Consider the following 26192-nt stretch of genomic DNA (forward strand, 5'->3'; position numbering starts at 1 on the left):
TCATGCCCGCGGTGCCCAGAACGGCCGGGGCCTTCCCCCGGAGAGCCGGGAGCCGAATACAACAGGCCTGGCTGGGCTACCCCTGAACTGGCCGAAGGCCTCCTTATGGTAACGTGACCTCTCGTACTCAGACATGGTCCTTATCTTCTCCAAACAGCTTCCCGCAGAATTACTGTTTTAATGCAGCCTGTTCAGTCCCTGCAGCCTTGTCCCAGCTGTGCTGATACCTGCAGCTCACCACGACGTTGCCTGACACATCACTTTTCAGGTGATTCTAAAAGCTGTTGCGCTCGCTAAATCCTCGTGGTTCCACCCTTCCATGGGATGTGGCGGTGCGATGCCTGCACCAGCTCTTGGAGTTCCACCCGAGTCTGTGAACTAACTTACTGTTTCTTCTTCCTCCCCCAGATGATGATGAACGAGGAACATTCTTCAGATGTGTCCCAAGTGCTGGTTTGTCCCTAGGAAAGGACCAAACCCTCTCCCTGATGATCTTCTGTCGTGTCACACTGAGGTGAGATTAGAAGGGGCTTCAAAGCACCTTTTTCCTTTTGCAAGGTTTGTCTTTAGGCAGCTACACTGATGTTATTACAGACAGATGCAGCTTTAGTCCAGCAAAAGCCAAAACTAATAACCGTCTTCCAAGAGAATTTGATAGCCCATCCAAAGCCAAACCTTGCTAGCAATTTGCTGCTTTTTCTTCATACTGACAGCCCTTTTCCCTTGACAAAACCAGGTGACTAACAGATGTTGAAGGTATCTTGGGAAACACTCCCAAGAGCTGTAGCTCAGTTAAAACTGTTTATATCTTTCCTCTAACTTACACGTTCATAATGAGGACATACGGTCACAGATCTCAAAGCACATTTAAAGGTGCCATGTCCTCCTGAATTGACATGAATTCATTCACATTTACACCAATTCCGTACTAACATTATCGAGGTCACTGTGACCCTAAGAGGATCTTAGCAAAACCCTTGGCATCAGAGCAGCCTAACCTCACAAAAGTCTAATGAAAGCATCATCATCCCTCGATACCAGAACGTTCCCATCCCTCAGTCTAAACACAGCCCAGTCCAACAAATTGAGGTACCCCAAGCTAATGCCTTTTAATTGGCTTATTACCCAATTAACAGAAAGCAGAAAAATCCCTCCCTCAGATAAATGCTGCCTTCTGTATTGTCAGCAAATCATTGTCATTTAGAGTTTTCAGAACTTTTGAGAGAGAGAGAGAGAGAGAGATATCTATATATATAAAACTCTTGATGAGTCCAGGACTCATTGAATTCCTGAGCCATTTTTTCATTAAGAACATTAAGAATTTGAGCACATGATTCCAGCTAATTATTAATTAACTTGTGATCCTCCAAACAGCCGGGCAGGCTCTGGGAGGCACACGGCATGCCTTTTACCGCCTCAGAAACGCGGCGATTTCAGAGCACCATGAAGTGACGGTGCAGAGCAGCCCTTGACTCTTGGCTTGGTCAAGTTTTAGGAAATTCCCGGTGGTTTGATGCAACTGGCATTTCTCTTCCAGCTCTCTGGAGGGGGAGCCCGCAGGCTGCAGGCGCAGGATCAGTGTTTGCCCCTCAGGTAGGTGTGATGTGCTGGGCCCTGACCGTGGTACAGCCGCAGGGTTGTGCTTTGCTGTCATTTTGGCCTTGCTGTCAAGGCACGGAGAAGCATTTTATTCACCATGGCGGATCGTTTTCAGACCTTTGGATTAAACAGACATTTGGTTTAGTATTTCACCCTCTGTAAATGGATCCATTTGTAATGTTTAAGTGAAATCTGTTTGAAACATTTTAGTGCTAATTTATTTGATGCTCAAATAAATCTGTTGCGGAAATTATTTTTATAACATGATGTAGTACTTAGCTATTGCTAGGGTCTTCTTTTCTTTTTTTTTTTTTCCATATTGGAATGTGTTTATTTGGGGCCAGTGAGAGCATCCGTGCGTGGCTTTAACCGCCTCTGTGAAGGAACACGGCCTGGATTACCCGACAGAGGGACCTAAAATGATTTTATTGGCACGGTTACGGTCTTGGGGTGTCACAGCAAACGGGGGGCTCCAGCCGCCTAATTAACGCCGCGCGGCTAATGACTGCCCGCAGCGCCCGCGCGCGCAGAGGGGAGCACGGGGCAGCAGCGCCGCCAGGGGGCGCGCCAGGCACCGGGCGGGGACGGCGGGCAGCGCGGGGGGGGGCAGTGCCGAGACCTGCCCACTCAGCGCCCACGGCACCGGCACCGGCACCGGCCCGGCCCGGCCCCGGCCGCCGCCAGCGCCTCCGCCCGGTCCCGCCGCCAGCTGCGGCCCGCGGGGCGGGGCGGGGCGGGGCGCCTCCAGCTGCGCCGCCGACCCTGTCGCCGCCCATTGGCTCCTCCGCGCCGGGCGGCGCTGCCCATTGGCCCGGCGGCGGCGAGAGGCGGGAGATGGCGCCGGGGCGTGGCTGGCCGCGCCCACCGCCCCCCCCGCGCCCCCCCCCCCCCCCGCCTCCTCCCCGCCGCAGCGCCGCGGCGCGGCCCCATTTCCCGATGCTGCCGCGGGCCGCAGCGCTGCCGCCGGGCGCCTCGCCGGGGCCTGGGCACCGCTCGCCGCCGCCCGCCGGCCTCGGGGAGGAGGAGGAGGAGGAGCCGCCGCCGCGGGGCCGGGCCATGGCGAGTGGCGGCGCCGCCGAGAGCGTCCCGCGCCGGGCGGAGGCGGCGGGGCCGCAGGCGGAGGCCGCGGAGGAGCCCGAGGGCGGCAGCCGGCGGTGGGGCGCGCAGCACGCCGGGGCCCGCGAGCTGGCCGAGCTCTACTCCCCAGGTGAGGGCGGGAGATTCCCTGGGCAGGGCCGGCTCCGCTCAGGGCCGGCTCCCCTCGCCCCCCGCCCCGACGGCGGCTCTGAGGCGGCGCGGCTCCAGGGAGCCCCGGAGGAGCGGGGAGGGCGGGGGTCGGGCTGGGCCCTGCCGGGCGAGGCGGCCCGGGGCTGCCGGCGGTGGGATGCCGCGTGCCGCCCGCTCCGCGTCCGTCTGCTGGTCGCCCGCACCTCGGCCTGGGCAGAGCTGGCGAGCGTGGCTACTGAAAGCAGTCTAAGAAACAGGCTGTGCTGCTGGGGGCGAGGTTTTCAAAGTAGAAAGTGCCCAGGATGAGTGCTCTTCCCTTTGAAAACAAACAAAAAGTTAATCTTTCCACCCAAAAGCAGGTGTACAAATTTGGTTGCTAAGCAAGGTGACAGCTGAAGCTTTTGCTGCAGGATATTTATTCAGTGAATTACTCTGAGATCCCCAGTCCTGGCACCTCGGAAAGGGGTGGAGGGATGTTGAGTTTTTGCTTTGGTTTTGCCTTCCTGAGGCTTGCTGGTTGTCAGAGCTCAGTAGTGACAGCAGCTGTTTCATTATGCTATGGAAATAACTGTGGACTTCTTACAATATGTCGTTTGTTTTTAGCTTGCACTGTGAGCAGTGCTAGGTGTTCTTGCCATTCCCAGTGAATTCGTTTGCAGGTGAAGGATTAAGAAAGGGCAGACATGTTTTCAGCATCTTGCTGTTTCCAGCAGGTCAGCTGAACAGCTTAGCTTGCACATTCAAGGCAATTACTGGAAAAGCAGGTGTTCATACTTGGGCAGAGCCAAGTAATGGTAAGAAAATAAAATCATTCATTAGTTTGCCAGTTTTCTAGACTGTTCAGGGTGAGTCTGCCTGTTTCAGCTTGTATCGGTCACCTCTTCCTTGCCTTGAGATAAGGTGGTGTGTGACGTCTTTCAGCTGGTCTAGATACGCAGTTCTGATCCAGGCAGTGACTGATTCCTGTGCTTTGCAGAAAAGCAGTAACTAACTTCACTACTGCACTGTGCTCTTACTCATAAGGAAAAGATTTTCTTCCCCAAACAACTTGCTACCCCTCTCTTTAGCTGTAGATGGAAGTTCCTGGGAAGTCTGAAGTAGTGTATGTAGAGTGGTATCTATCAGCAGTGAGCTGTGATATTAGATATGCAATTTTTTTCTGGTGTTACATAAATAACTTGCATAAACAACGTCAGAATATGTGTTAACAGCGGAAGCACATGATGTTGAACTACTGAATTCTTAAGAATGGGGATTACGTATAATTGTGCAGAGTGCATATGACTCTGGAGTATTTCCATGATTTCTTTAAGCGTATACTTTGTGGCTTTGGCACCTTATTCCTCCGTGCAGGACATACTTTTAAATTCGAGTGCTCTTTAAACCCAAGTTATTGGTGCTGACTCCACTCCTTCGTCTGATTCGCTTCCCGGTCTGTCCAGAGCTGGGCTGCGTTTCTGGACTCGGATATCACCAGACAGTCGTCTTGGGATCCCTGTGTTCAGAGTACAGTGGTGTTTGCATAGACTGAACTCACGGGACTTGCTAGTAAGGAGTCTCGGGTTTCCCTGCAGTCAGCTAATTGTTCCATGAGGATCTACCCACTTAGCTCCTCTAATCAGGGTGTGGTTTTCTTATGCAGGAAGTGAGTGTTAATTAACTCTTGCTTTCATTACTCCAGGGATCTCTTTATAGAATCTCCCACATTGTGACCTGATGCAGTCTTGAGAAATATGCTTGTTCTTGTGTCTTAATTGAATTTTACGATTCTGTTCTCTGCTACTGCAGAGGATGTTAGTTTATATACTCACGGCCTTTCTAGAACAAAATTCTGAACGGTAAAAGTCTTTATTCCTGCTTCTTTAAAATATTGCATTGTAGGCACGTTGGAGATAATACCAATCCTCCTTTGATGTTCCTAGTTTCCTTTTCATTTCATGGTATAGTTGAGAAGGACTTGATTTAGCATTTAGGAGGAGATATTTGATCGGGCAGTAGGTCAACATAGAGGAGTAGTAGGAAAGAAGCTGTTGTCCTGAACACATGCCAGACATGTGAGTGTTGCCTCTGCTCCTGTGAGAGGATGTGTGCCTTGCGTGAAGTCCTTACTGATTGTTCCTCTGCATGTTGCTTTGCCTCAAACTCAAGTGGTGCAAAGTGTGTAAGGCTGCAGGAGGGAGCTGGGAGTGGGCTGCAGGGTTAACTGCTCTGGGAAGCCCTGGGCAAGAGACAGCTGTGCTGACTGCCCCCCTAAAATTGGTGAAGACTGACCTCTCTGCTCCTGAGCATGTTAAGAGCTAACTACAGCCAGGGCCCTTCTGGGCCAAGGTGGCAGCTCAGGCCATCTTCTTGGATTCAGGCGTTAAAGGTCTGTTCCTGATGCCTTAATCCCTGCAGGTCTTGCATCGAGCGTTCTCTTGCTCTCTGCATCAGTGCCTGGAGAGGATGCAGCAGTGATTGACAGGCAGAAGCTTTCTGCTGCTAATCTGAATATTCAAAGTGTTACTATACTCTGATGTGTCTGTTCTCTTTTTATAGGCAATAAATGAGGTTTTTGTAGTGGTATGAAGTAGTACAGCAAAGTACAAGAGAGAATTTGTGCCAGTTCTTTCTTGTTGCTTATTCTGTCTCTTGTCATCTCAGAATGGCTGAGAGGTCATAGCCTTCTGCCTGCAAGCAGGAGGGCAAAGGCAAGACTGCAGGAGTTAAGTAAGCAAGCTTAAGAAGTATACTTGCAGTGTTAGGAAAGCAGTTCTAGGGCCACCAAAATACAGGATAGTGCTTTTCCCTGTTAGTATAACAGCTTTACTTACAAGCTCTGAGATTTTGAATATTACAGATCATAAGGTGATTTAACTACCGGTCATCTGAGGCCAGAAATTTGTTCCCAGATTCAGCCATACCAGCAACACTGAATATTGAATGAAGTGCAAATTTTAAAAAAAGATGTGATGTGGAGGAATGTTATGCCAGCAACCAGAGGGAAAAGGAAACTGGGACAATGTGAGATGATATCTGATTTGTCCCTGTTATTTCGGCAAGGGCAGAGGGAAGGGGTTAGTAGTGGAAGGGGAATGTCATTTAACTAAACATGCACCCCTCCTGTGGATAAGTAAGTTTCTGTTTCAATTCGCTGTTAGACAAGTAGAATGAGTCATCCAGGCACTAGAATAGTCTGTCTGTATTATTTCAGACTTCAAAATGTCATCTCAGGTAGAAGTAAAACATGCTTTTTTCCTTTTTTTCCAACAGGAAAGAGACTACAAGAATGGATCTCTGTCATCTTATGCTTCTCTCTGATCAGTTTCAATTTTTACAATCTTCTCTTCTACTTGCGACTGGAACACACGTCCTCTGTTATTGTTGGGATATGTAAGTAGGAACTGTTTGCTGCCGTGAACAAGGCAAGGCTGTTGTAATGCTGGAGACAAATGTGTGATCTTTTAGGCTTGACTTACTGTTAGAAAGGGAGAGGGACGTTTGTGTGTGTGTGCAACTGTAGTGCCTCTGAAACTGAGACAATCTGCAAACATTGTTACTGCTTTCTGTCTTTTATTTCAGTGGCTTCTCAGTGTCTCAAAGGTGAAGTTTTTAATGTAGCTATTTAAATTTGGTGTTCGTATGGAGTCATTGCAAGTATAAGGACTACTGAGAGGAGAAAATAGCTGTCAAGACTGTCAGAGCTGGAAACAAAATACACTGATTGACAAAAATATTTACAAGAACTTTTCAGAAAGCAAAAGCCCAAGAGAAAAAGGTGTTTCAGGCATGAAACTATCTTGATTTCTGGGGATAGATAACTAATGCTTGTGATTGGAAGCGTAGGCAAGCAAGCTCAGTCTTCTGTCTTTACCTTAGATGTGTAGAGGTGTTTGAGTTAGCTGGATCTTGGCAGTGCAGAGCTTGCTGGTCTAGATGCAGTGCGAGTTGGTGATTTCACCTTTTCAGTGGAGGAGAGGAAGAACTACTAAAGGATTCTAGTTGAATGCTGTACAACTTTACTGATAGAATCGGGAATTGCATGGAATTAGCTGGAGGAAGAACTGGTCTCAGAATGAGCTGGGTGTGAAAAGGGTCTCCACAACATTCATTACATCATTTAAAGCCTAAACCGGTGTACAACTTGAATGTTGCTTAATGCTCAGAGTAAAAAGTATCAGTGTTTACATGAGCTTTGTGTTACTAGAACGGTATCGCGATGCTGTTGCACAGAAACTCTCTTGAGACCGGGCAGAAGAGAGGGCAGTGGCGCAGGCTGAGCTGAAGGGTGATCGTCTGTGACTGACTGGGTCTGTTGGCATTCTCTGGGCAGCAAATGTCACTGATAGTTGTATGGTCATGGGAGGGGACATGGGAAAAGGAGAGGATTAAATTTAGAAATCGGAAGTCAGCTCTGCAGTGCATACCTTTCATAACTTTCTGGTAAACTTCTAATATGGGATAAGGGAGGGAAAAGGATAGTAACTAAGTGTTTCACTGGTCATCTTCTGTACTTGTGGTGCATATTGAATGCAGTATTAACTTTTTGTGTTGGCTGTGTATAAATGTTTACATATTTTTATGTGAATTGCATTGTTGCCTCAAAAGAGAACAAATGGTGTCATTCATTAGAACACCATATAAGCTGGCTACAGGTGTTCAGCTGCTGTGCTTTATAATAAATAACTTTTCTACAAACTGTGAGGTGTTGTTTTAGAAGAGAATGGTACTTGTTCATAATTGCTGTTGTATATTGCTAATGATTTAAAAAAAAAAAACACAAAACACCACAGTAGATTCAAACAGTGATATATGATAGATGCCTCGATTTTTTGCCAAAGCTGGTAATTCCTGATGTCTGTTTAAAGGTTATTGGCTTTGTGCTGGGGCTAGGGGGGAGCAGTGTCCTCCCACTATGAATCCCCCCAGCTCCCTTGGCCTAATTTAGTCTTGCTTACTCCCAGCTGGTGAGGCGGGGGTGTTGGGAGGAATGGAGCACATGGCATGAGAACCGCTCCGTAACGATGAGGACAGATGCAGACAAGACAATCACCAAGGATGGTTAACCTGTAGTGCAATCTGTCTGCAGCTGGCTTTCATCTCAGAGTTAATATTGATAAAAGCTTGAGTTCTCTGATATCCTGGTTACCAGTTTAACTGATAAAGCAGCCAATTCACTGATAATATTATTTAAGTAGTAGTGAATGATTAAAGTAGCTGAATCTGGATTCTGTGTAAATAAAGTAGTGTGGAAATAACTGATAGTGTGTACAAAAATGAGTGCAATAAAATAGTAAGTGCTGCATGCTATCTTGTTTTGCTGTCTTCCTTCAGTACATTAATTCTCCAGGTAAAGTGTGAATGCTGTTGGTAATTTGCAGTGATGATAAGTTTTATGAAGTTTTGTGAAACTCCTCTCCATAAATGCCCTGATTCCTAAATACCACATGCGGTACAAGGGGTAAGATAGGGAATATTGAGTTACAGACATCGTCAGATGTATTCCCATTGAGAGCTTTCCCGAAGCTTAGGTTGGAATATTGACCTTTGAGTTGAGATCACAAAATAAACATTCTGCTAATGAAGACATAGGTCTAGACCAAGTTCACATCAGGTCCTTGGAAATCTGAAAGTGATCGGTGATCCCATGGGCTGGATCTGATCTGCTGCCCAGACCCGTTCATTAAGATGCGTTGTTGGGACTCTCTGTGTACTCTTATATAAATGTATTTTTTTCTTTTAGGAAATGGGGAGTAGTTAGAACCTTCTGCATCATTTCACCTAGCCTAAACCCTGTGTCTGTAATTAACAGCTGTGTTATATCTTCTTTTTTCATGCCTGCCTGACATGGCACATATAACTGTAACATGGGTAACACTGTAAATATCTTAATCTAGAAACTGTTGAGACGAAAAAGATCTGACTCTCCTCTTACCGGCAGTCTGAAAGCACTTACTTCCGTGTGTGATGTGAGCAGGCAGTCTGCTAAGAAATGAACTCACGTGGCATGCTGTCATTTGCTGTGCTGAATCACCTACGGGTACTTGCGTTATGGAGGGAGGGAAGAGCTGCAAGGCGAGAACTTTATGGCGTATTTTAGAATAGCTTTTGAACTGGGTTGTTTTCTGCTGACTAAAGTTGATCTTGCTGGAAAGAAAGAGGCATGTGAGTCTCTTATCTCTGCTAAACCAGCCTGGAAGACAAGACAATTCCCTTCCCCTCCTCACTGTCAAAAAAAAAAGAAAGGAAAAAAGTGGGCAAAGGATGGATTTATTTTGTTGTTGTTTCTATGTTAAATCCAGTCATGGCCTGTTCTGAATATCTTCAGCTGCTGAGGAGTTATGAAAATGTTCATTTTCGTGCAAGTTGACAATTATGTAGATTTGAATTTGGTATTTTATTTGCATGCATGCATGCACATGGTTAACTCCAGGGCAGCCTTGGTTAGGAGGCTGAGTGTGGTGGAGGTTTAATTATGCCCATTTTTTCAGCTGCAGCTGAACTGTCCCACTGCAGTGGGACACCATCCTAGCAGTACTGCAGAACCAGAGCAGCCTCTGCCACTCTACTAGAAGCTCAGTAGTGCCGGGGACAAGGCTGGCATAGGTATTGCTTGCATGATAAGCAGAAAAGCCTCACCAAAATGTGCAAGATTAGGTTTGAAAGCTCTTACACCTTTAGGTGAGTTTGTGGTGTTCACCATATTATTCAGTACACATGAGTTGTGTGTATATATAGGTGGTATATTTATTAATAGCATCTAGATAAAAAGTTTGACGAGTTACACCATGGATTCTGGTCTTCATTTTCTTTTCTTCCTCATGTCTTTGTTTAGGGTTTTAAAGCCTTTTTTCCAAATTGGTTGACTTTGTTTCTGACATTTGACTTTTATCTGCAGCCACGTTTCTCCTTAATAGATGTTTATTGCAGTCCTAAAAAAATTAGTTAAGTTTGTGTTGTAAGCTGTTTATATTCGTAAGAACTGCCCCAGGTAGGGCAGATATCTTTAGAAACATCTTGTGACACAACACAAGATACAGTTAATCATTGCTGACTTGAGAGATGGGGAACTAATTCTTTTAAATCGGGTTGAGGTAGATGTTTCATTATTGCAGATGATGTGGGTTAGCCAGAGAGAGAGCATGCAGAAAGAAATTGCTTGGTTCACTTTCAAAATAGAAACTTGTACTGATCAAGGCCCAAAACCTTTTTGTTTCAAGCTTGAGTAGCTGTGCAGAGCTGTGCTTGGTTAGCTGCATTGCAGAGCCAAATGGTGAGTGTGTAATGCATAGAAAAGCTCTGGCACACGCTGGAGTAAAAGCACTCTAGAGACCATTGGTGCTTTCTGAAATGGACTGCTGTGCACGTGGATCAGCCGCTTCAAAGTCCTGCTGCCTTACAGCAAGAGACAGGACTATAATGATGTCACCTCACTTTGGATTTACTTTGTACGTTAAAATGAGTTTCCACTTGAAATTTTGATTTAAAAGGTCCTTGAAATTACACTAGGGAAACCTCAGTTAACAAAGGAAAATTACCCTTCAGTGTTGGTCCAAATAAGCCAAATCTTTGCCACCTGCTGTCTCACCCCACCTGAAGTAACTGTCATTACTTCATAGCTGTAGGTAACTTTGTGTTTTCCATCCTAAACTGTATCATCTTTTCAAGATGGCGACTCCACAAGTGGTAGAATCAGTTTTGCCTATTTAATCACATTTTGTTACGCTTTGTATTGCACAAATAAAATTGCACTGCACCAACACAAATTTGTGTTATGCCTTCTGTTGATCCATTTTGTTGTGGTTGTGTGTGTTAATTTGAGAGCTCTAGGCCTTTCTGGCACCAAAGGATCCTGGGGGCTGTTGGTCTTGAAAGTGGAATTATGGAGTACAATTGCTGGTTTGCACTCGGGCGAGTGATGTTGACATCAGTTATCTTCTTCTCAAGCGTGCGAGCAGCTGTTCTCGGGCAGGGTGGATGACGGCTGTACCCTGATGGGAGAGCTGAGCCCTTCTCCCTGCCCAGCACTGCTTACCCGGGTAGTGGGTGACACGGCCCCATCTGTGCTTTCCCACTTGTGTGCGGACGTGCTACTGCTCTTTATGTCAGCAGTGGGGACTGGGACAAAGAAAGCTCTGTGTGCTTGCGGAGTTGTCAGGGGCTCTCTTAAAGTTGCAGGGGACTTTGGCTCAAGGATTTAAGAACCGTAGGTCTCAGTGGCCCTGACTCACTCAGCATAGTGCCTCTTGCACTTCAAAACACGAACACATGTTGGAGTGTTGCCCTGATGGAGTGGGTTGTAGTGAGTGGTGACAGAGGGATCAGCTTTGGTGAGAGAGCGCAGGCCTTGAACAAAACCAGCATTATGGCTGCTTACATCCCGTGCCAGGCAAGTATTCAGGTAGTAGGTCTCCTCTGGGTGCCAACCTGCACGTACAAAACTGCCTCGTGCTCCCGAGAGCTGAGCTCACCCTGCTTGATTCCTGGGAGCGTTTTAAATGGGTGATACAGGAGAATTAGTTTGGTCATACTAATGAAAGTACTGGATTATTTTTTTTTTAGTGAGGGAAAATTTGATCTTGGTTTTCATTTAGTATCCATTGTTCTCTGTTCTTTTAATCGCTTTCTTCTGGGATGGCTTAACTGTTTTTTCTAGTAACGCATTTTTTGGGGAAAAGAAGTACACACAATGGTACTTTTCATTTAAGAACCTGAGGCCTAGGTAAAGTTGTCAGGATTAGGTCATGGAAATGTGGCGGGTGCTTTGTGAGCACTCCAACAGCTGGAGAAATAGTAGGAATAGCTTGCTTTTTGCTGATAGACTAAAATTAAAGACATGAAAATAAAATTTGGTGGTTCCTATTATTAAATTTATCAGGTAGTGATTCTTAGCGAAGCCATGCTTTGGTAGATGAATATTTGCTTTAGGATCTGCTGCTGTTCAACTCCAGGGGAGACAGTACCCTGATTCTTTGGGAATCTCCTTTTTCTGGTAGTTTCTGGCTGTGTTGCAAGCTGCATGGTTTCTGCCCAGAGGCTGGCGTTCAGGTCTGTCGCCGTTCGAGGTGAGGCGAGAGGTGTGCCCGGCTCCCAGACAGCATTGCTGGGAGGCAGGGGATTATGTGGCTTTCCCATAGCCGGGAGTGACTGGAGTATACGGCGGAAGGAGAAGGGATGTCTGCTATGAGTAGCATGCCAATCTTTCAAAATAAGCTTGTGTGAGTTAGGATAGGCTCTTCCCATCTCTGGAGTGCATGTAGTATAGGCATGGCTTATTTGAAAACCCAGTTATAATGTAATATAACTACAATATAAATACATAAAATATCCAGGCCCTTTTGTTTCATAGTTCAACTGTGTTCTCTGCTTACTTGCACTGTTAGGTCCAGTTCTAAATAGCCAAAATTGTTAACTCATCTTTTTTGCTTTTAAGTTGCTACACTTTATACTCATTGAAATGTTTAGGGATTATTTTCTTAGCCTCATAACTTGCCATAGTATCAAGCACCTGCCTTTTCTGTACTGAAAGCCACTAAATGTGGAATGCAGATGACTAAGGTGATTTATTTTTATGAGCATATAAGTAACAAACAACTATAGCATATTGATTTTTAGAAAATAAAAATTTTTCTGTTGTGGAATTAGCCACTCCCCTGACTCTTTAGAGCTGTAACGTTCAAGTAGTTCGTACAGTCACTGATTAAAAATGACTGTAGTTCTCAACAATGTTACACAATAGCATCAAGTTATTTAATAACATCTTATGCTGTTTTTTTTTCCTCTCCAGAAACTCTTAACTGAATTTTTACCGTAGATATGAAACTTGATGTACTCTAGTAAAGCTTCTGGGTTACAGTTTGAGAATTATATCTACACAAAGCCAAGCTTATACTTGGCTTTGTAAAATTTTGGTGAGGTACAACTTTTTGTTGCAAATGTGCAAATTAGTTTTATCTCTCGAACAGCTTGTCCCGGACTCATTTGGCTTCCTTCTGCTGGCACCTGGGAGCAGCTGGGTTGCAGGAAGTGGTATGTGACTTGCTCACAAGAGAAGCCCTTCGTTAAGGTTGCAAGTTGTAATCTCTCTGTTTGGTACTTAAGCAAGGAAGAGGAGGAGTGGGGGCTTTTTTGTGCCGCAAACCCCTACCTGTTATCTGATTTCTGAACAGAACACAAGCCAAGGCAAAGCTGTCTTGTGTTGATTGTATGTTTGGACCAGTTGCGGTTCCAGCCCTGCGACCCACGGCCCGGCTGGTGACTTGGCTGTCCGAGTGCCAGTGGTCGGGCTCTGGCATGTCCCCTGACTCAGAGGAGAGGCACTCATTCCCTCGGCCATGTCCCTAGGGTGCTGTGGTGCCTGTGGGCATGCCTGCGCAAAGGATGGCTGGAAAAGAACAGCCGTTCTAGCAAGTGTGTGTGTCAGTGATGTGTTCGCTTATGTTAAAACATCTACTACTGGTTGAAGTTCATTTGTACACCTTTGGGTTCTGTGTATGATAGGCCTTTTTCTTTTCTCCTGATTCAGCAGTCTACTTCCAAAACAAAGAAATCCGAGTGTTTTGAGCAAGTTCTGCAGCTAGCTGAACTGCAATACTTTCTTCTCCTCCTGAATTTTCTAAGTACTCTCCACCTCTTATAACCCACAGATGGCAGATCCTCCATCCTACCGCTCAGCAGGCTGGAGTAAAACTAATGTGTACAGAGCAGTATTTCTCTAATGCTTTACTGATCTTGCTTCTAATCACAGAATCATCTAGGTTGGAAGGGACCTTGAAGATCATCTATATCTATACTGTGGATATTCAGCTTTTTCTGACTTTATGGTTAACTCTAAATTCATGTCCAGGGCTGTCAATCTTATCTCGCCCTCCCAAACCTGATGACAGAGCATCAAGGTCTTATACCACCTTGGGGAAGTAGCTGAACACCTGTGCCTTGGTTTTCCCACTTTAACTAAAGACAGTTCTAGGTATCTGAGAATACGGAGTTAAATTCATTGCCGTCTGATGTGCCTTCTGGGTCTGGAGACAGGATGCAAACAGTGTTACAATGCTAATCATGTACAACCCCTGGTACAGTTTTCACTCTTTTATTACAACTTGTCATACACGGCTGCTGAAGAGTGAGCAAGCCCTTCTGCAATACAGATGAAATATAATTTCTGGTATTTAGGGTTTTTTTTCAGATTGTCTTAGTATAATGCACTGCTTCAGGCACCCTTCATTCTTTCCTCTTAGCTTTCTATCAGCTGACATCAAAGTAACATACGAAATATCTATTGAACTGTCAGTATTTTGCCTCTATTTTTGTTGTTCTTCCTACTGTTACTTCAAGCTCTGATAATGCAGTGTGCTGGAGGCGATGTGGGTTAATAGAGAGATTACCTCAGCAAGAATGGTATTTTAGTTGTTGCAAAGTGAAGTGTTGTTGGATATCTTCCCCCTGAATCAAGGCTGTTTGCTCTTTCAGCTGCTAGGTGCAGATCTAAAAGCTATTGTGCTCCACCCTGTCTCACTGGAGCTTGTATGTGTGGTCTGAAACAAAAACAAGTGTACAGAATTTACTGCTTAGAAAAAATAAGCTGTCTTCAGTATACAATAATGTGATACATAAAGGTTGAAGTGTCTCCTGCTGTATTTAAGAGTTTGGGCCAACTAGATCATGGATTCAGCAGTGGGGGTTGGTTTTATAATACCAAAAGCCTTTTGGGGTAGTAGGTGCTACACTAATCCTGATTTTATTTCTTCTCCCTTTATGAAAATGAAGGTGAGGGGAAGGACTGCAGAGGTGAGGGATCAGCTAAGCAAGAGGTAACCATAAGAAGGGATATATTTGAAGTATGCTGTGCTGTGTGCGCTGTAGGTAACCGCTGTGCCCTGAAGATAAGGAGAATTTGATCAATAGTAACAGAACAACTTCATCCTCTTTCACATTCTAAAAATTACCTGCTCTTTAGCAACGCTGCTAATGTTACAAGAACTTCATTAAACTGGACTCTCAAGGCAGCTGACGGAAGCATCCTGATTGGAGTAGGAAAATGAGACAAAGTCCAGATCACAACCAGGGTAAATAAAAGTTGTGTGATTTTGTGGGAAAGATGCCCATCGATTGCTTTGTATCCTGGCATATCTCAGATTGCTTTTAAGTTTCTGTGAGAGAGGGAGGAGTAACAGGATGCCTTGGAGCAAGATGAACCAGTATACCAACACTTCTAACTTTTGGTTTGGATTACAAGTGAGTTGGAATTGTCTTGCCTACACATTTTAGCAGGTAGAGGGATACCTGCCCATCACAAAAAGACTCAGTACTATAAATGAGAAGCTGTGCCTGAAGAAGGTCTTCAGACACACAGATAAATGCTGGCTAGTGGAGGAGAAAGCCAGGGATTCTCTTGGCTTCAGAGACATCTGAAGAAGAGCTGGTGAGGCAGACAGAGCAAAAAATAAATTTCCTGCATCACCTCTGGTTTTGCAACTCCCTGCTGTTTCTGGTGCAGACTATGTTACGGTGGGTGACTTCTGTAAACAACCCAGTTTTTGTAAATATCAGTGGGGAAAACTAAAGAACTGTGTTCCAGCCACTCTGACCTGGCCCTGTGACTACTATTCTGGTTTGTGTGGACTCTCAGGCTTCTCTCAGAACTGCCAGACATGCCAGTAGTAAGAGTAGGGAATTGCTAACTGAGCTACTTTGAAACATACGTTTTGAACGCATAATCTTTGTACTTGCTGTAGCTCATTTAACAATAGACTGCAAGATCAGTATATAGTGCTTTAATTGGCATGAACTTTGTATATGATTTTGAGGGATTTGCACTGAGATCAGATGCTGTCAGTTCTCAGGTATATCGTATTTGCACAGTACACAGTAGCTATTTTGAAATCTGGGTTGTGTTTCTGCTGAATTCTTTTAACCAGACCTGCAGGTAAGAAGTGTGTGCTGCCCTCCCCTTTCAGAGCCTGAATGCTGACTCTGCAGAGAGTCACCAAGTATGCTTGTATACGTGTTCACCAGGTGGTTGATCTCAGAAAAAACAAACAGAAACATCTTTCTGATATTTTTATTATCCTGAAGTGAAAAAGAATCCTGATTCTTAGTCTGGTTCATTCTTTAGCAAATCTAGACTCCATCCAGACCTGGCTAATCTCTCTTGACACCTACTTAGAGCAAGATGTGCAGGTTTGAACTGGTACCTCTTGGAGTCTCTGTTCTTTAAAGGGCAAGGTCTGAAAGCCCTAAATCCCTCAAGCTAGAGGTCCCAAGGCAGTATCTCGCTCGTTACTGTAGCCATATTGCTGTGCTGTATGCCATGTTCCCTCTCTGTTAAAAACAAGGGAACTTCTTTGACAGTCTTCTCTGAATTTTCTTCCTCAAAAGCATAAAGAGCCTGGCAGTAGAGCTCAGGCAGGAGTGTGTCTCAAACTGTGTTTGAGACTTCATTACTAAAGGGATTGCAAACCTGGGAGTTGGATGACTTCTGCAGGTGAAGAGTGGGAGGTGTCTGTTAAACACCATCTGACAGATCTATGACTAACTGGAAATATACAGCTCTTCTGATCAAATAACATCTCTTGTCCTTACTCTTAAATGTCAGGATTAGCCAGAAACTTGGATGGATAGATTGTCCAGAACATGAAGGCAAAAATAGGGCTTTGTGCAAAAACTGAAAATCGCCTTCACTTCACTGCAGTTTTAAAGTTACTGTGGTTGGCAGCTAGAAAAATCTTTTTACATGTTGCAACAATTTCTGTTTAATGGTGTGTCTAACTTTGTACGCTTGTGGTATTTGCCTACTATGTCCCTCGCAGAGAATCGTTAGCATGGTTTCTGGGGCCTTGCCTATAGCTTTGCAGATGCCACAGTCTTGAAGTTGTTTGATGTTCCAGTCTTCTTTTTTAAATAGTATTGCTGTACCCAGGAGTGGCTTCTCGATTAGTGCATATCTGTAGTTACTGAAGTTCAGTGCTTCCTGTTTACAGACGTAAGGGGCCAAGGGAGAAGAGTCTGCAGATATTATTTGTTGGGATGGCTTTAGCTGTTATTTTATAGCCAAATAATCTGTTAAATGCTACTCAGGAAGAGGGTAGGCAGATCCAGGTGATTCAGTTCTAACTTACTAGTATTTTCTGTAACAGCAATTGTAAAGATTTGTCAAGCTCTTCTGTAGGAGATGGGTTAAATACAAAATCTTGCTATAGATTTAATGAAGACTGTAACTGTTCAAATGGTGTCTTGTTAACTTCTTTTTCCTAGTTGCCTGACCTTATGTTTATTCAGATTGGGTAGATCTCATGTGGTTGTAAATATCTAAGAGGTAGATAAACAAGTAAACTTGTAAAACAAGTATAAAATGTGAATACATCAATAAAAATGCTTGTGTATATCTAACTGTGTCTCTCCTCATTCAAGTTGCAGGAGTTATTACGGCTGACTTCCTATCAGGATTGTTTCACTGGGGAGCTGATACCTGGGGATCTGTGGAGCTACCCATAGTTGGAAAGGTTTGAGATTCTTATCCTTAAGCTTGAAAAAGTTAATAAATACTTTTCTGAAACACTTCCAGTATTCCCAGCTGTGTGGGACAGTGTATATAAGCTGTATCATTCTTGCAGTCTTGCCCATGTAACCAGTGCCCAGCCCCAGAACCCTCCTCCACCGAATGGCATGGTGTATTGCTGGTGAAGTGCCATGTTTACGCTTGGCCTAGGTGACATGTGCAAGGTGACACTGTTCCATTTTATCACCTTGGTTAAGGTTTGCACAGTTTTGCAATACCAGTGTTCACAAACGCTCCTGAGGTACTGTGGGAATGGCCTGTGACCACAAGTGTAGAAGCCTGGCTAGACTAGTGCAGATCTTCCAAAAGGCCAATAAACACAGAGAAGTGGAGAATTCTTCCTGTAGCTAAACTTTCTAAAAACTGTCTTGTAAAACATGAAGATGCTCCAGTAAGAAATCTTCCCAGTTCTCTGTGCTACAGGCCCCTATTGTAAATGTAGTAGTATTAAATGGTGATGACTGAAGATTTACATTTGAGATGTATTTTACATCTGCAGCTACAAATGTCAGATGCTTAGCAGAGGGTGCACTGACTTCTATAATAAGCAATAATCTGTTTTTTAAAAAAACCTTCATAGCTACCATTAATTACTCCTCACAGTGCAATATTAGACAAATCTCTTAAAAAAAAAAAAAGTGTACGGGATATTGTAATTATCCAGAAATACATGAACTAGAACAGCAGGATTAAGACTGTTGGTTTTAGGCTTATTTTTGTTCACCTTCAATAGACTTAGTAGTCCTTGAATCCCTGTATCTCTGAACCATAGCTTAAAAAAAAAAGCACTGCAGGAGACTATGCGCTAAATAAACAAGAGTTCAGAAGATCAGGACACCTTTGCATTAGGCTGTACATGATATATGTGTTAAAGGCAAATAAGTATACTTGTTTTACTGTCTCTGTCCTACCTATCACACTTGCTTTGTCTCCTCTGGGATTGTGTATTCATGTGTGATTCCTATTCCTAGACAAGACTTTCATATAATCTGTTTGACTTACATTGGTTTGTCTAGTCATTTAACTTGCATTTAGTCTGTTAATGCTGTCATCTGCAGCCTATACTAAATGTTAGGTTGAATTTTCATTTTGTTTAGTGTTTTCTTGATTTATGCTGCTTAGCAAGTAACTTACATTTTTGAATTTCACAGACTTATTTTGTCTGTGAAATTAGGATGCTGATGCTTTGTTTTTGAAATCTAGAGACTAAAGGTCCTAAGTGAAAATTATGAATAAAACTGAAAAGCAATGAAAAACTGGGTTTGAGTCTGGGAACTGAATTGCTTTGCAAATTGAAATCAAATTATCTGAAGTGTTGTCATCACAAAAGTTTGAATCTTGCTTACATGCTTAAACTATGGAACTCCCTTAAACTCAGTCATCAGATTTGAATGCAGGGCTTTTCGAGTTTTTTATATTTTTCTTTCCAAGATCATTATTGAGCCGTAGTGTTGTGTTTTATCAATTTGTTTTTCAGGCTTTCATCAGACCCTTTAGAGAACATCATATTGACCCCACAGCAATTACCAGACATGATTTTATAGAGACTAATGGAGACAACTGCTTTATGACACTAGTCCCGTTGGCAAACATGGCATACAAATTTGTTTCTCTTTCCCCAGGTAAGCTGTTACTTCTGACATGTGGATTTAGCATTTTAGTTGATATTTAAATGAACGGTTGTGTGAGGCTAGGAGAAATCAACAAATGTGAGATGTGGAAGCATGATGCTCCTGGGAGGAGTGAGGGAAACTTTTTTTAACTTGCAGGTGGGGCAACTGGAAGGTGAGACAACTACATTCTTTAGGTCAACAGAGAGTCTGTGGCTGAAGTGTCTTGCAAGGAAGCATTACAACTTACAGTAAATACTCTTTTTGTAAAAGGGATCAAACTGTGTGCATATAGGGAAAGTCATTGTTCTAAAGGGTATAAAAATGCTTCATCTCTGTGTAGTTTATTTGCAAACTAAAAGTGTAAGAATTAAAGGATTAATTTAACTTTATAGATGGTAAACTCAGAGTTTAACTTCCTGTTTATGACGAGTTGACAGACATTGGCACTTACCAGCCTGTCTTGTGACTTTCTGGCATTGCTCATGGCTCACTGGCTCTCGTGACACTTCTGCCAAAGCAGCTTCGTTGAGGCCTTTGTTAGTTCCTGCAGCGCCAGGCAGCTCTGACTGAGCAAGGCATCATTTTCCTAGTAGAAATTTACCTTTTCATAAATGGTATTTAAAGATACACATCTTGTTTTGCAGAGGCATTATATGAAACATGTCCTTGGGAGTGTTATGTCTTTGCCCTTATCATCTTCATAACCATGACGAACCAGATTCACAAGTGGTCTCACACGTACTTTGGTCTTCCACGCTGGGTCATATTTCTACAGGACTGGCATGTTATCCTGCCACGGAAGCATCACAGGATCCATCATGTGTCTCCACACGAGACGTACTTCTGCATTACAACTGGTACTTACACCTGGTTCATACTGCAAGCTCTCTTTAGTAGTCTAGTGCAATTCACCTGGCAAGATGTAATTTAGTGACGGCCTATTCAATACCTAGAAAATGACACGGTGAGGTTAACGGTGCTCTTACCTGCACAAGCTCTTAGCAAAACTATAGTTGTTTTGGTTGCGTAAAAATGTGGGGGGAAGATCCGTTATTGACTAAAAGGTATGACATATTGACTACGTCGGGTTGATGTAGTGCTTAGGGATATGTTGGAGTTGAGAACGGACAGTGTTAGGTTAATGGTTGGACTAGATGATCTTCAAGGTCTTTTCCAACCTAGATGATTCTGTGATTCTGTAACTTCCAGCCTGATGGGGCAGTCAGTAGTACTGAGGTCTGATTGCATGATACCTTGGTAATCTCATGCTAGTAATGGATTTTGTTCATTAAAGTCTTAAAGCTGCTACTCCTTCAAAAGACCATATCATCTGCAAGTGCAATTTACCTTGAATGCTCATTTCTAAAGCAAGGCTTCTGGATTTTCAGTATTCATACATTCTGATTTGGGGCAGAGAGAGGAGCAGACAGGCTTGCAGACAACTGACTTTTACATCTATATTCAATTTTATGCCCACTGTACAGGTGGGTATACTCAGTCACCACTGTTGCACAAATCTTGAATAAGCTATCAAGTTAATCAGACAGCTGGAAATAAACCACTCTGGTTCTTCATTCTGTTATTGGTTTTGACAAACAGTTTATGTTGGTTTTGAAACCTCTGCCAAGAAACAAATCTAGTTCTCATGACCAAAATGTCACGTAAAAACACGGTACAATTAAGAAGCCTGACGTGACAGATGATGGCAAAAATCTTGCCACCCTAAGAGCTTTTTTCAGTTCTACTATGTCCTCAGAGTTTAAGCCTGACCATTATTATCAGTCTTGGTCTAATTGCTTTTTTTCCTCATTAAAAAAAAAAAGCACATGCTTCTGTTCACTCCATGCTTTCTGTAAGTGTTCATACCATACTAGTCTGACATAACACAGCATGATAAATTGTATTCTTGGATTTTCCAGTGGAGCATAGTGTTTCTGCAGCTCTAATTCTTCTAGGGTAGAAGTGAGGAGGCGTACAGAAATATGCAGTCAATGTGCTATTTAAAAGGGCCTTTGCAGAGTAAAATATTAAAATAAAAAGAAGTCTAGTTATTGTAATGCACTTGTTAGTGACTTGACTTAAGAGTAGATAGCCAAGTCCAAAGAGTAGGCTCGGTTTTGGAGCTGACCTATGTACGTAAAGGTCCGCTGCTGTATCATTGCCAGGGAAGGTGTCGGATAACAGAGCTTTCTGGCATTCCCAGTGTTACAGCTTTCAGACTGACTGCCATGTTTAGACACCAGGAAGGAGTCGTCCATTCCTTGAGAGGTGATGGCTGTGTTAATGAGAATTGCATGGGCTGACTTCCTAAAGGGCACCAGTATGCAGTGAGTTGAGTGGAGCTGCAGGATCGCAGGTGAGCTAGGAAGGGTCACATCCAACTAGAGAAGGTGGCTGAAAACAGTGCAAAACAGTGCCTGTTTCAGTAGATCATTACAGCTGTGCTTGTGTCTGATTAGGAACCATCTAGCTCTCTAGAAATATGATATTTTTCAGCAGTGAATATCCTGAATGGTATCTCCCTTTAGTATTTCTGTCCTGTAGTAGCTGCACACGTAGTCTAAGACATCACCAGCAAGAGCAGTTCTTTTCCCCGTGCTGGCTGTGCCACTGCTGTAGGGATGGTACTTGGACCCGGCAGAGCTGGCTCTGCAGCAACTTTCTGTTGTTCCAGTCTTGCTCATAGTACCCTAGGTTTCAGCTCTTTCCTCTAACATGAATCACTGCTGCTAGCTCACTGTTTCCATTGTGGTAACAACTTCTTCATTCCTGCCTCTCCTTTGGTTTTGTTTTCTTATGCTTTTTTTCCCTTTTCCAGAAATTTACATGGAGTAAAGTATAATGTGTGCTTACAGAACAGTTCTGTAAGTGTGGGGTAACTAATATAACCCATCTCTTCCTGGTTGTAGGAAAACCTTCTACAGGGAAATAACATTTCCCAGAGATGATTTCTTTTGGTTTTCCTAGTTTTACAATATTTAATAAAACAGAGGCCTAAAGTTACTATACAATATGTAGTTAGGTTGGCATCAAAATACAGTATCAGAAAATCAAGTTAATGTACTAATTGATATCCTAAAGTGAGACATAATAGGCCTCACCGTGAATTCAGAAGTGCTTTAAGCCTGTGTGAGTTCCAGCCTCACAGTCTGTACAGTGCAACATCTCTGCAAAGCATTCAAAATACCCTAAATCTGTAGGCTAGGAAAGATGCATTAAACTCCTGCTGCATGCAGAACATGATTGCCCTTATTGCCACTTTTACTTAAAATGGGAGAAGCCTGTCCCGTATCGACCTGTTACAGCCTTTCTGGTCCCTTGGAAGCAGCGGTGCTCTGTTAGCTGGGTTGCACAGCTTTGGGAGTGCTGCTAGCAGTGCTGCCCTTTTAATCCAGGAGGTGTCTAACAGCAGCTATGGTTAAATGCAACATGGTACTACAATAAGATTTCCTCATCACAGGCTTCATTAGCAAGCAGTTATGCAAACTTTAATTTTGCCCAGGGAGAGCATAATACATTTAAGTACCTTAAAAATGTAAACTGATGTTGGAACTATCTAAACTTGAGGCTTTATTTAAGAAAAAACTTTGTTCAGTTTGCTGAGCCTTAGTTAGTCGTGTTTAGGTCCCTAACAGAAATCCTGATAAATTTTAAAGTTTTTTTTCCTAGAAACTGTGGCATTGATAATGTATTTGAGATTCAGAGCCATGTTGTGGATATTTACTTTCTTGCTGTACTACCTAATGAGAAACACGGGGAAAAGCCAAGGTGGCTTTGTTGATGGGGAAACTAATGGGGGGAAACAGCTGAAGTTGTTGGGTTGGGGTTTTTGTTTTGTTGCTTAAATTTCAATACTAAATCTAAGGTACTACTAATGCAAATGTCTTGCTTCTAACACAAATCATTCAACTTGATGGTCCCTTTTCTGATAGCTTTGCAAGGGCCATAGAGAATAGTCCACCTCTGAACTCCCCTTACATTTACTTTGTGTTTAATTTAAAGAATGTTGCAAGACATTGAACTTTGGATACTGTGACAAACTAATCCTTTTTTTCCTTTGCAATCACTTAGGTTGGCTGAACTATCCATTAGAGAAGATAAGATTCTGGAGGTGTTTGGAGAACATTATCCAAGCAGTTACTGGAGAGAAGCCAAGAGCAGATGACATGAAATGGGCTCAGAAAATCAAATAACTTTTGCCAGTCTTCTGCAATCCTTAACTTGTTGCCAATGTTGTTTTTTTTAAAAAAAAAAAAGCCATCAGCCAAATTCAAGACCTGCAAAGAAATAACAGACTCTAAAGCACAAACTAAAAAGTGCTAACAGACTGTAACGAAAAGAACTAATTCTTAAAACAATACTTGAAATGAAGATGATTACTCTTACTGAGCACCTTTTTGTTTAGCCATGTCTGCTTACATCTTAGAAAATACTTCATCACTGTCTCTCATAAGGCTATCGGGCAGGCCAGAAGGCAGGACAGTCACTCCATTGGTACATGGTGGCGTAGTAAACATGTGTTGTATCAACATTATTTAACACTTCAAAAATAGCTTGTTGCCTAAGACCTATAGGGAGAATGGTGACAACAGTTTGTCACTTCATGTTTGAGTCCAAATACACTGCATGGAAACAGTGTGTCAGAGTAATGGAAGCCTATAAAATCATTGCTGTTCAATGCACTTAGTGATCGATAAACTTAAAGCTCTATCTTCGGCGTCATGTTAAATAATTGATGTAACGTGGAACAGACTTTGAGAATCCCACTCCACCAGTGGGCCACGAATCCTCAAGTGTCTTCAGTTTCCCTTAAAATAAAATTGTTCTACTCTCTACGTGGATTTGAGCAAACTGTTTCTGCATAAGCCTTCAACTTAACAAACCTCTGAGGAGAGGGAGGGCACCCAGTACAACACATGCTTGTGTTTGTTCATGTGGAGTGCTCGCTGATGAGTCTTCTGTTAAGTGTTTCCTACCCTGACAATTAATGTTTAAAATAGTTTTAGCATTGGGCACATTGCAAATAGCTGTATTCAAGAGCTCAAGGTATCAAACTTGTAATGTTAGAAGGGAAATGTCAATGATGACTGGTGTTTGGTTTTTTTTTAAGGTGCTTGCTTGTTTCTGTAAATAATATAAAGCCTTAATCTCTTCTGGTGTAATGGAATAATATTTTAATGTGATGTTTGAATGTATATAATGTATTTATAACAAAGCAGTTGGATAATACTAATCATGTTTGTTAAGTCTTGTTGCCATTCTTCATTCATGCATTGTCAGCACTTTGTCCAAGAACTTGATCACTGGTTTGCAAAATGCTTTGTGCTGTTGCAGCCACCTGAAACACTTTGCAGCCTGTTAAGTCTTGTTTAGGTTGAAGTGATTGTTTGTCAGCCTTGTAGGAGCTTGAGACTGCATTATGCCAGACTTCAACACCTTTCAAGAAGTGAAAGTAATTCTGCTTTGGATGCTAAGGAGTAACTGCTGAGGCGGGGGGGAGGGGGGGAAGTTCCCCTATAAACATCTAACAGGCGCTTTATCAAGTTAATGTGATTTGGATCTTGTTTCATTCTTTCCTAAATGAAACCTTACTGATAGTCAAATCTAAGACCATTTTCCCTTCATTGGTTGTAAATCGTGTTGAATTCAAACTGGCTTTTCCTGAAGAGCGTGGTAAGGTGTTTTTGAGTCCTAGGTTTAGACTGACCTTCATCTCGACTTCTTCAGATATGATGGACCTCAACTTCTGAAAGGGTTGGGACTTGGCGACTCTCCTTAAGTGGAAATTGCTGAATGTGGATGTGCCTGAGCTGGGTTCTGCAGATTAAAATCACAGTTGGCACAAAATATTTAACATGTTTAAATAACTCAGATCCTTGGAGAACTTTATACCATTACATGAAACTATTGTCTGTTCTAGTTGCCACAGTCTATATCAGGTCTCTGTGTAGCTTTGACAGTAAAGAATACATCCACTTCAGTAGGAGTCTCAAAATGTATTTAGTTGAAACTGGAGGAGAAGGAGAAATACTCCTTTAATGCTGTTACTGTGGAAGACGGGTGTGTGATTTCATACTGTCTTTGGTGAAAATAGCAGGTTTTCCCATTTTTCTCCCACCCACGCCATCAAAACCCTTGGCAAAGGCGGCCACATATGAGAACACACAGCACTGGGGGGAGCAGTGAGGAGGTTGCAGGCTTAATGAGGGAATATTGCTGCAGGCTGGCAGGTTCTTTGTTAATTATTGCCTGCTTCACCCAGATCTGGGTGTTTAAGAGGTTTGATTCTGTGCCAAACCTGTTGGCTCAAACTTGTTCCTAGAAGTAGTTTTATCTCTACTTGTTTTAATTTCCAGGCACCGACTGTTTTGCTTTATATTAAAAAAATTGAGACATGAGTATAAATTTGGGTGAGAAGAAAGGTAATTTCTGCTATCATGGAACTCAGTGTGGCAATCATTACTTTGAGTGACGTTAGATCCATTTATATTTGCTATTCGTGGCTGAAACTTATTTTAAATTTCTTTGGCATAACAGGTGTGCCAGGTGTTGAATATATGCTGAATGCTGGTGAGGTGAGGACACAAACCCTTATGTCCAGAGCAAAGAATGCTTCTCCTTCCTCTTCAACCCTTCCAGTGTGAGTGTCCTGCAGTTTTAGAGGTGTAGGGATGCTTAGGAAACAACATCTGTTGCTGTGAGTACAAAGAACTGCAGTAGTTACTTCTTCTATCTTGTGACAAATGTTTAAATTCATGCCTGCTTCTATCTTGAGACTCCCATAATCCATATTCTAATAGATTGGTAGTACCTGGTTGTCTGTTCCTCCGGCTCTCATCCCTTTCTTCTCCATCCCCTCACCCTCAGCTCCAGTTTCAGTTAAGTAAACTCATGTCAAAGCCCTACAGAGCTGGGTGGATGCTCAGGACTCCTGTGTGAAGCAGCCTTAAGCACCAAGTCCTCTGAGAGCTCATCTTACTGCAAATTTAAATGCTAAGTGAACAGCAGTGGTGCAGTGTATATAACAAATGGATCTGAAGCACATAAATTATTAGAATTTGTACTTCAAGAGTGCTGTTAAAGGCAATTGCTGTTGCCAAAACCTCTCTCAGACATTTGATCTATAGTCTTACTGGAAACAAATCTGAGCTACTAATGCTGGTGGCTGCTGGGACTATCTATCTGTTAATCTTACTTAATTATGAGAAACTGGGACA

At 43.1% G+C, this 26192-nt stretch overlaps 1 protein-coding gene across 1 annotated transcript; it reads left to right on the forward strand.

Moving 5' to 3' along the window:
• Positions 1-2535: 2535 nt before the first annotated feature.
• Positions 2536-24221, forward strand: PEDS1 (plasmanylethanolamine desaturase 1). Its single transcript, XM_074843211.1, has 6 exons — positions 2536-2806; positions 6079-6198; positions 17215-17306; positions 18840-18984; positions 19620-19832; positions 23047-24221. Exons 1-6 carry the CDS (start codon positions 2536-2538, stop codon positions 23166-23168), a joined length of 963 nt encoding a protein of 320 aa, XP_074699312.1. The 3' UTR covers positions 23169-24221.
• The last annotated feature ends 1971 nt before the right edge of the window (positions 24222-26192 follow it).

The sequence above is a fragment of the Strix aluco genome, chromosome 17 (assembly GCF_031877795.1).
Source record: "Strix aluco isolate bStrAlu1 chromosome 17, bStrAlu1.hap1, whole genome shotgun sequence".
Classification (NCBI taxonomy): domain Eukaryota; kingdom Metazoa; phylum Chordata; class Aves; order Strigiformes; family Strigidae; genus Strix; species Strix aluco.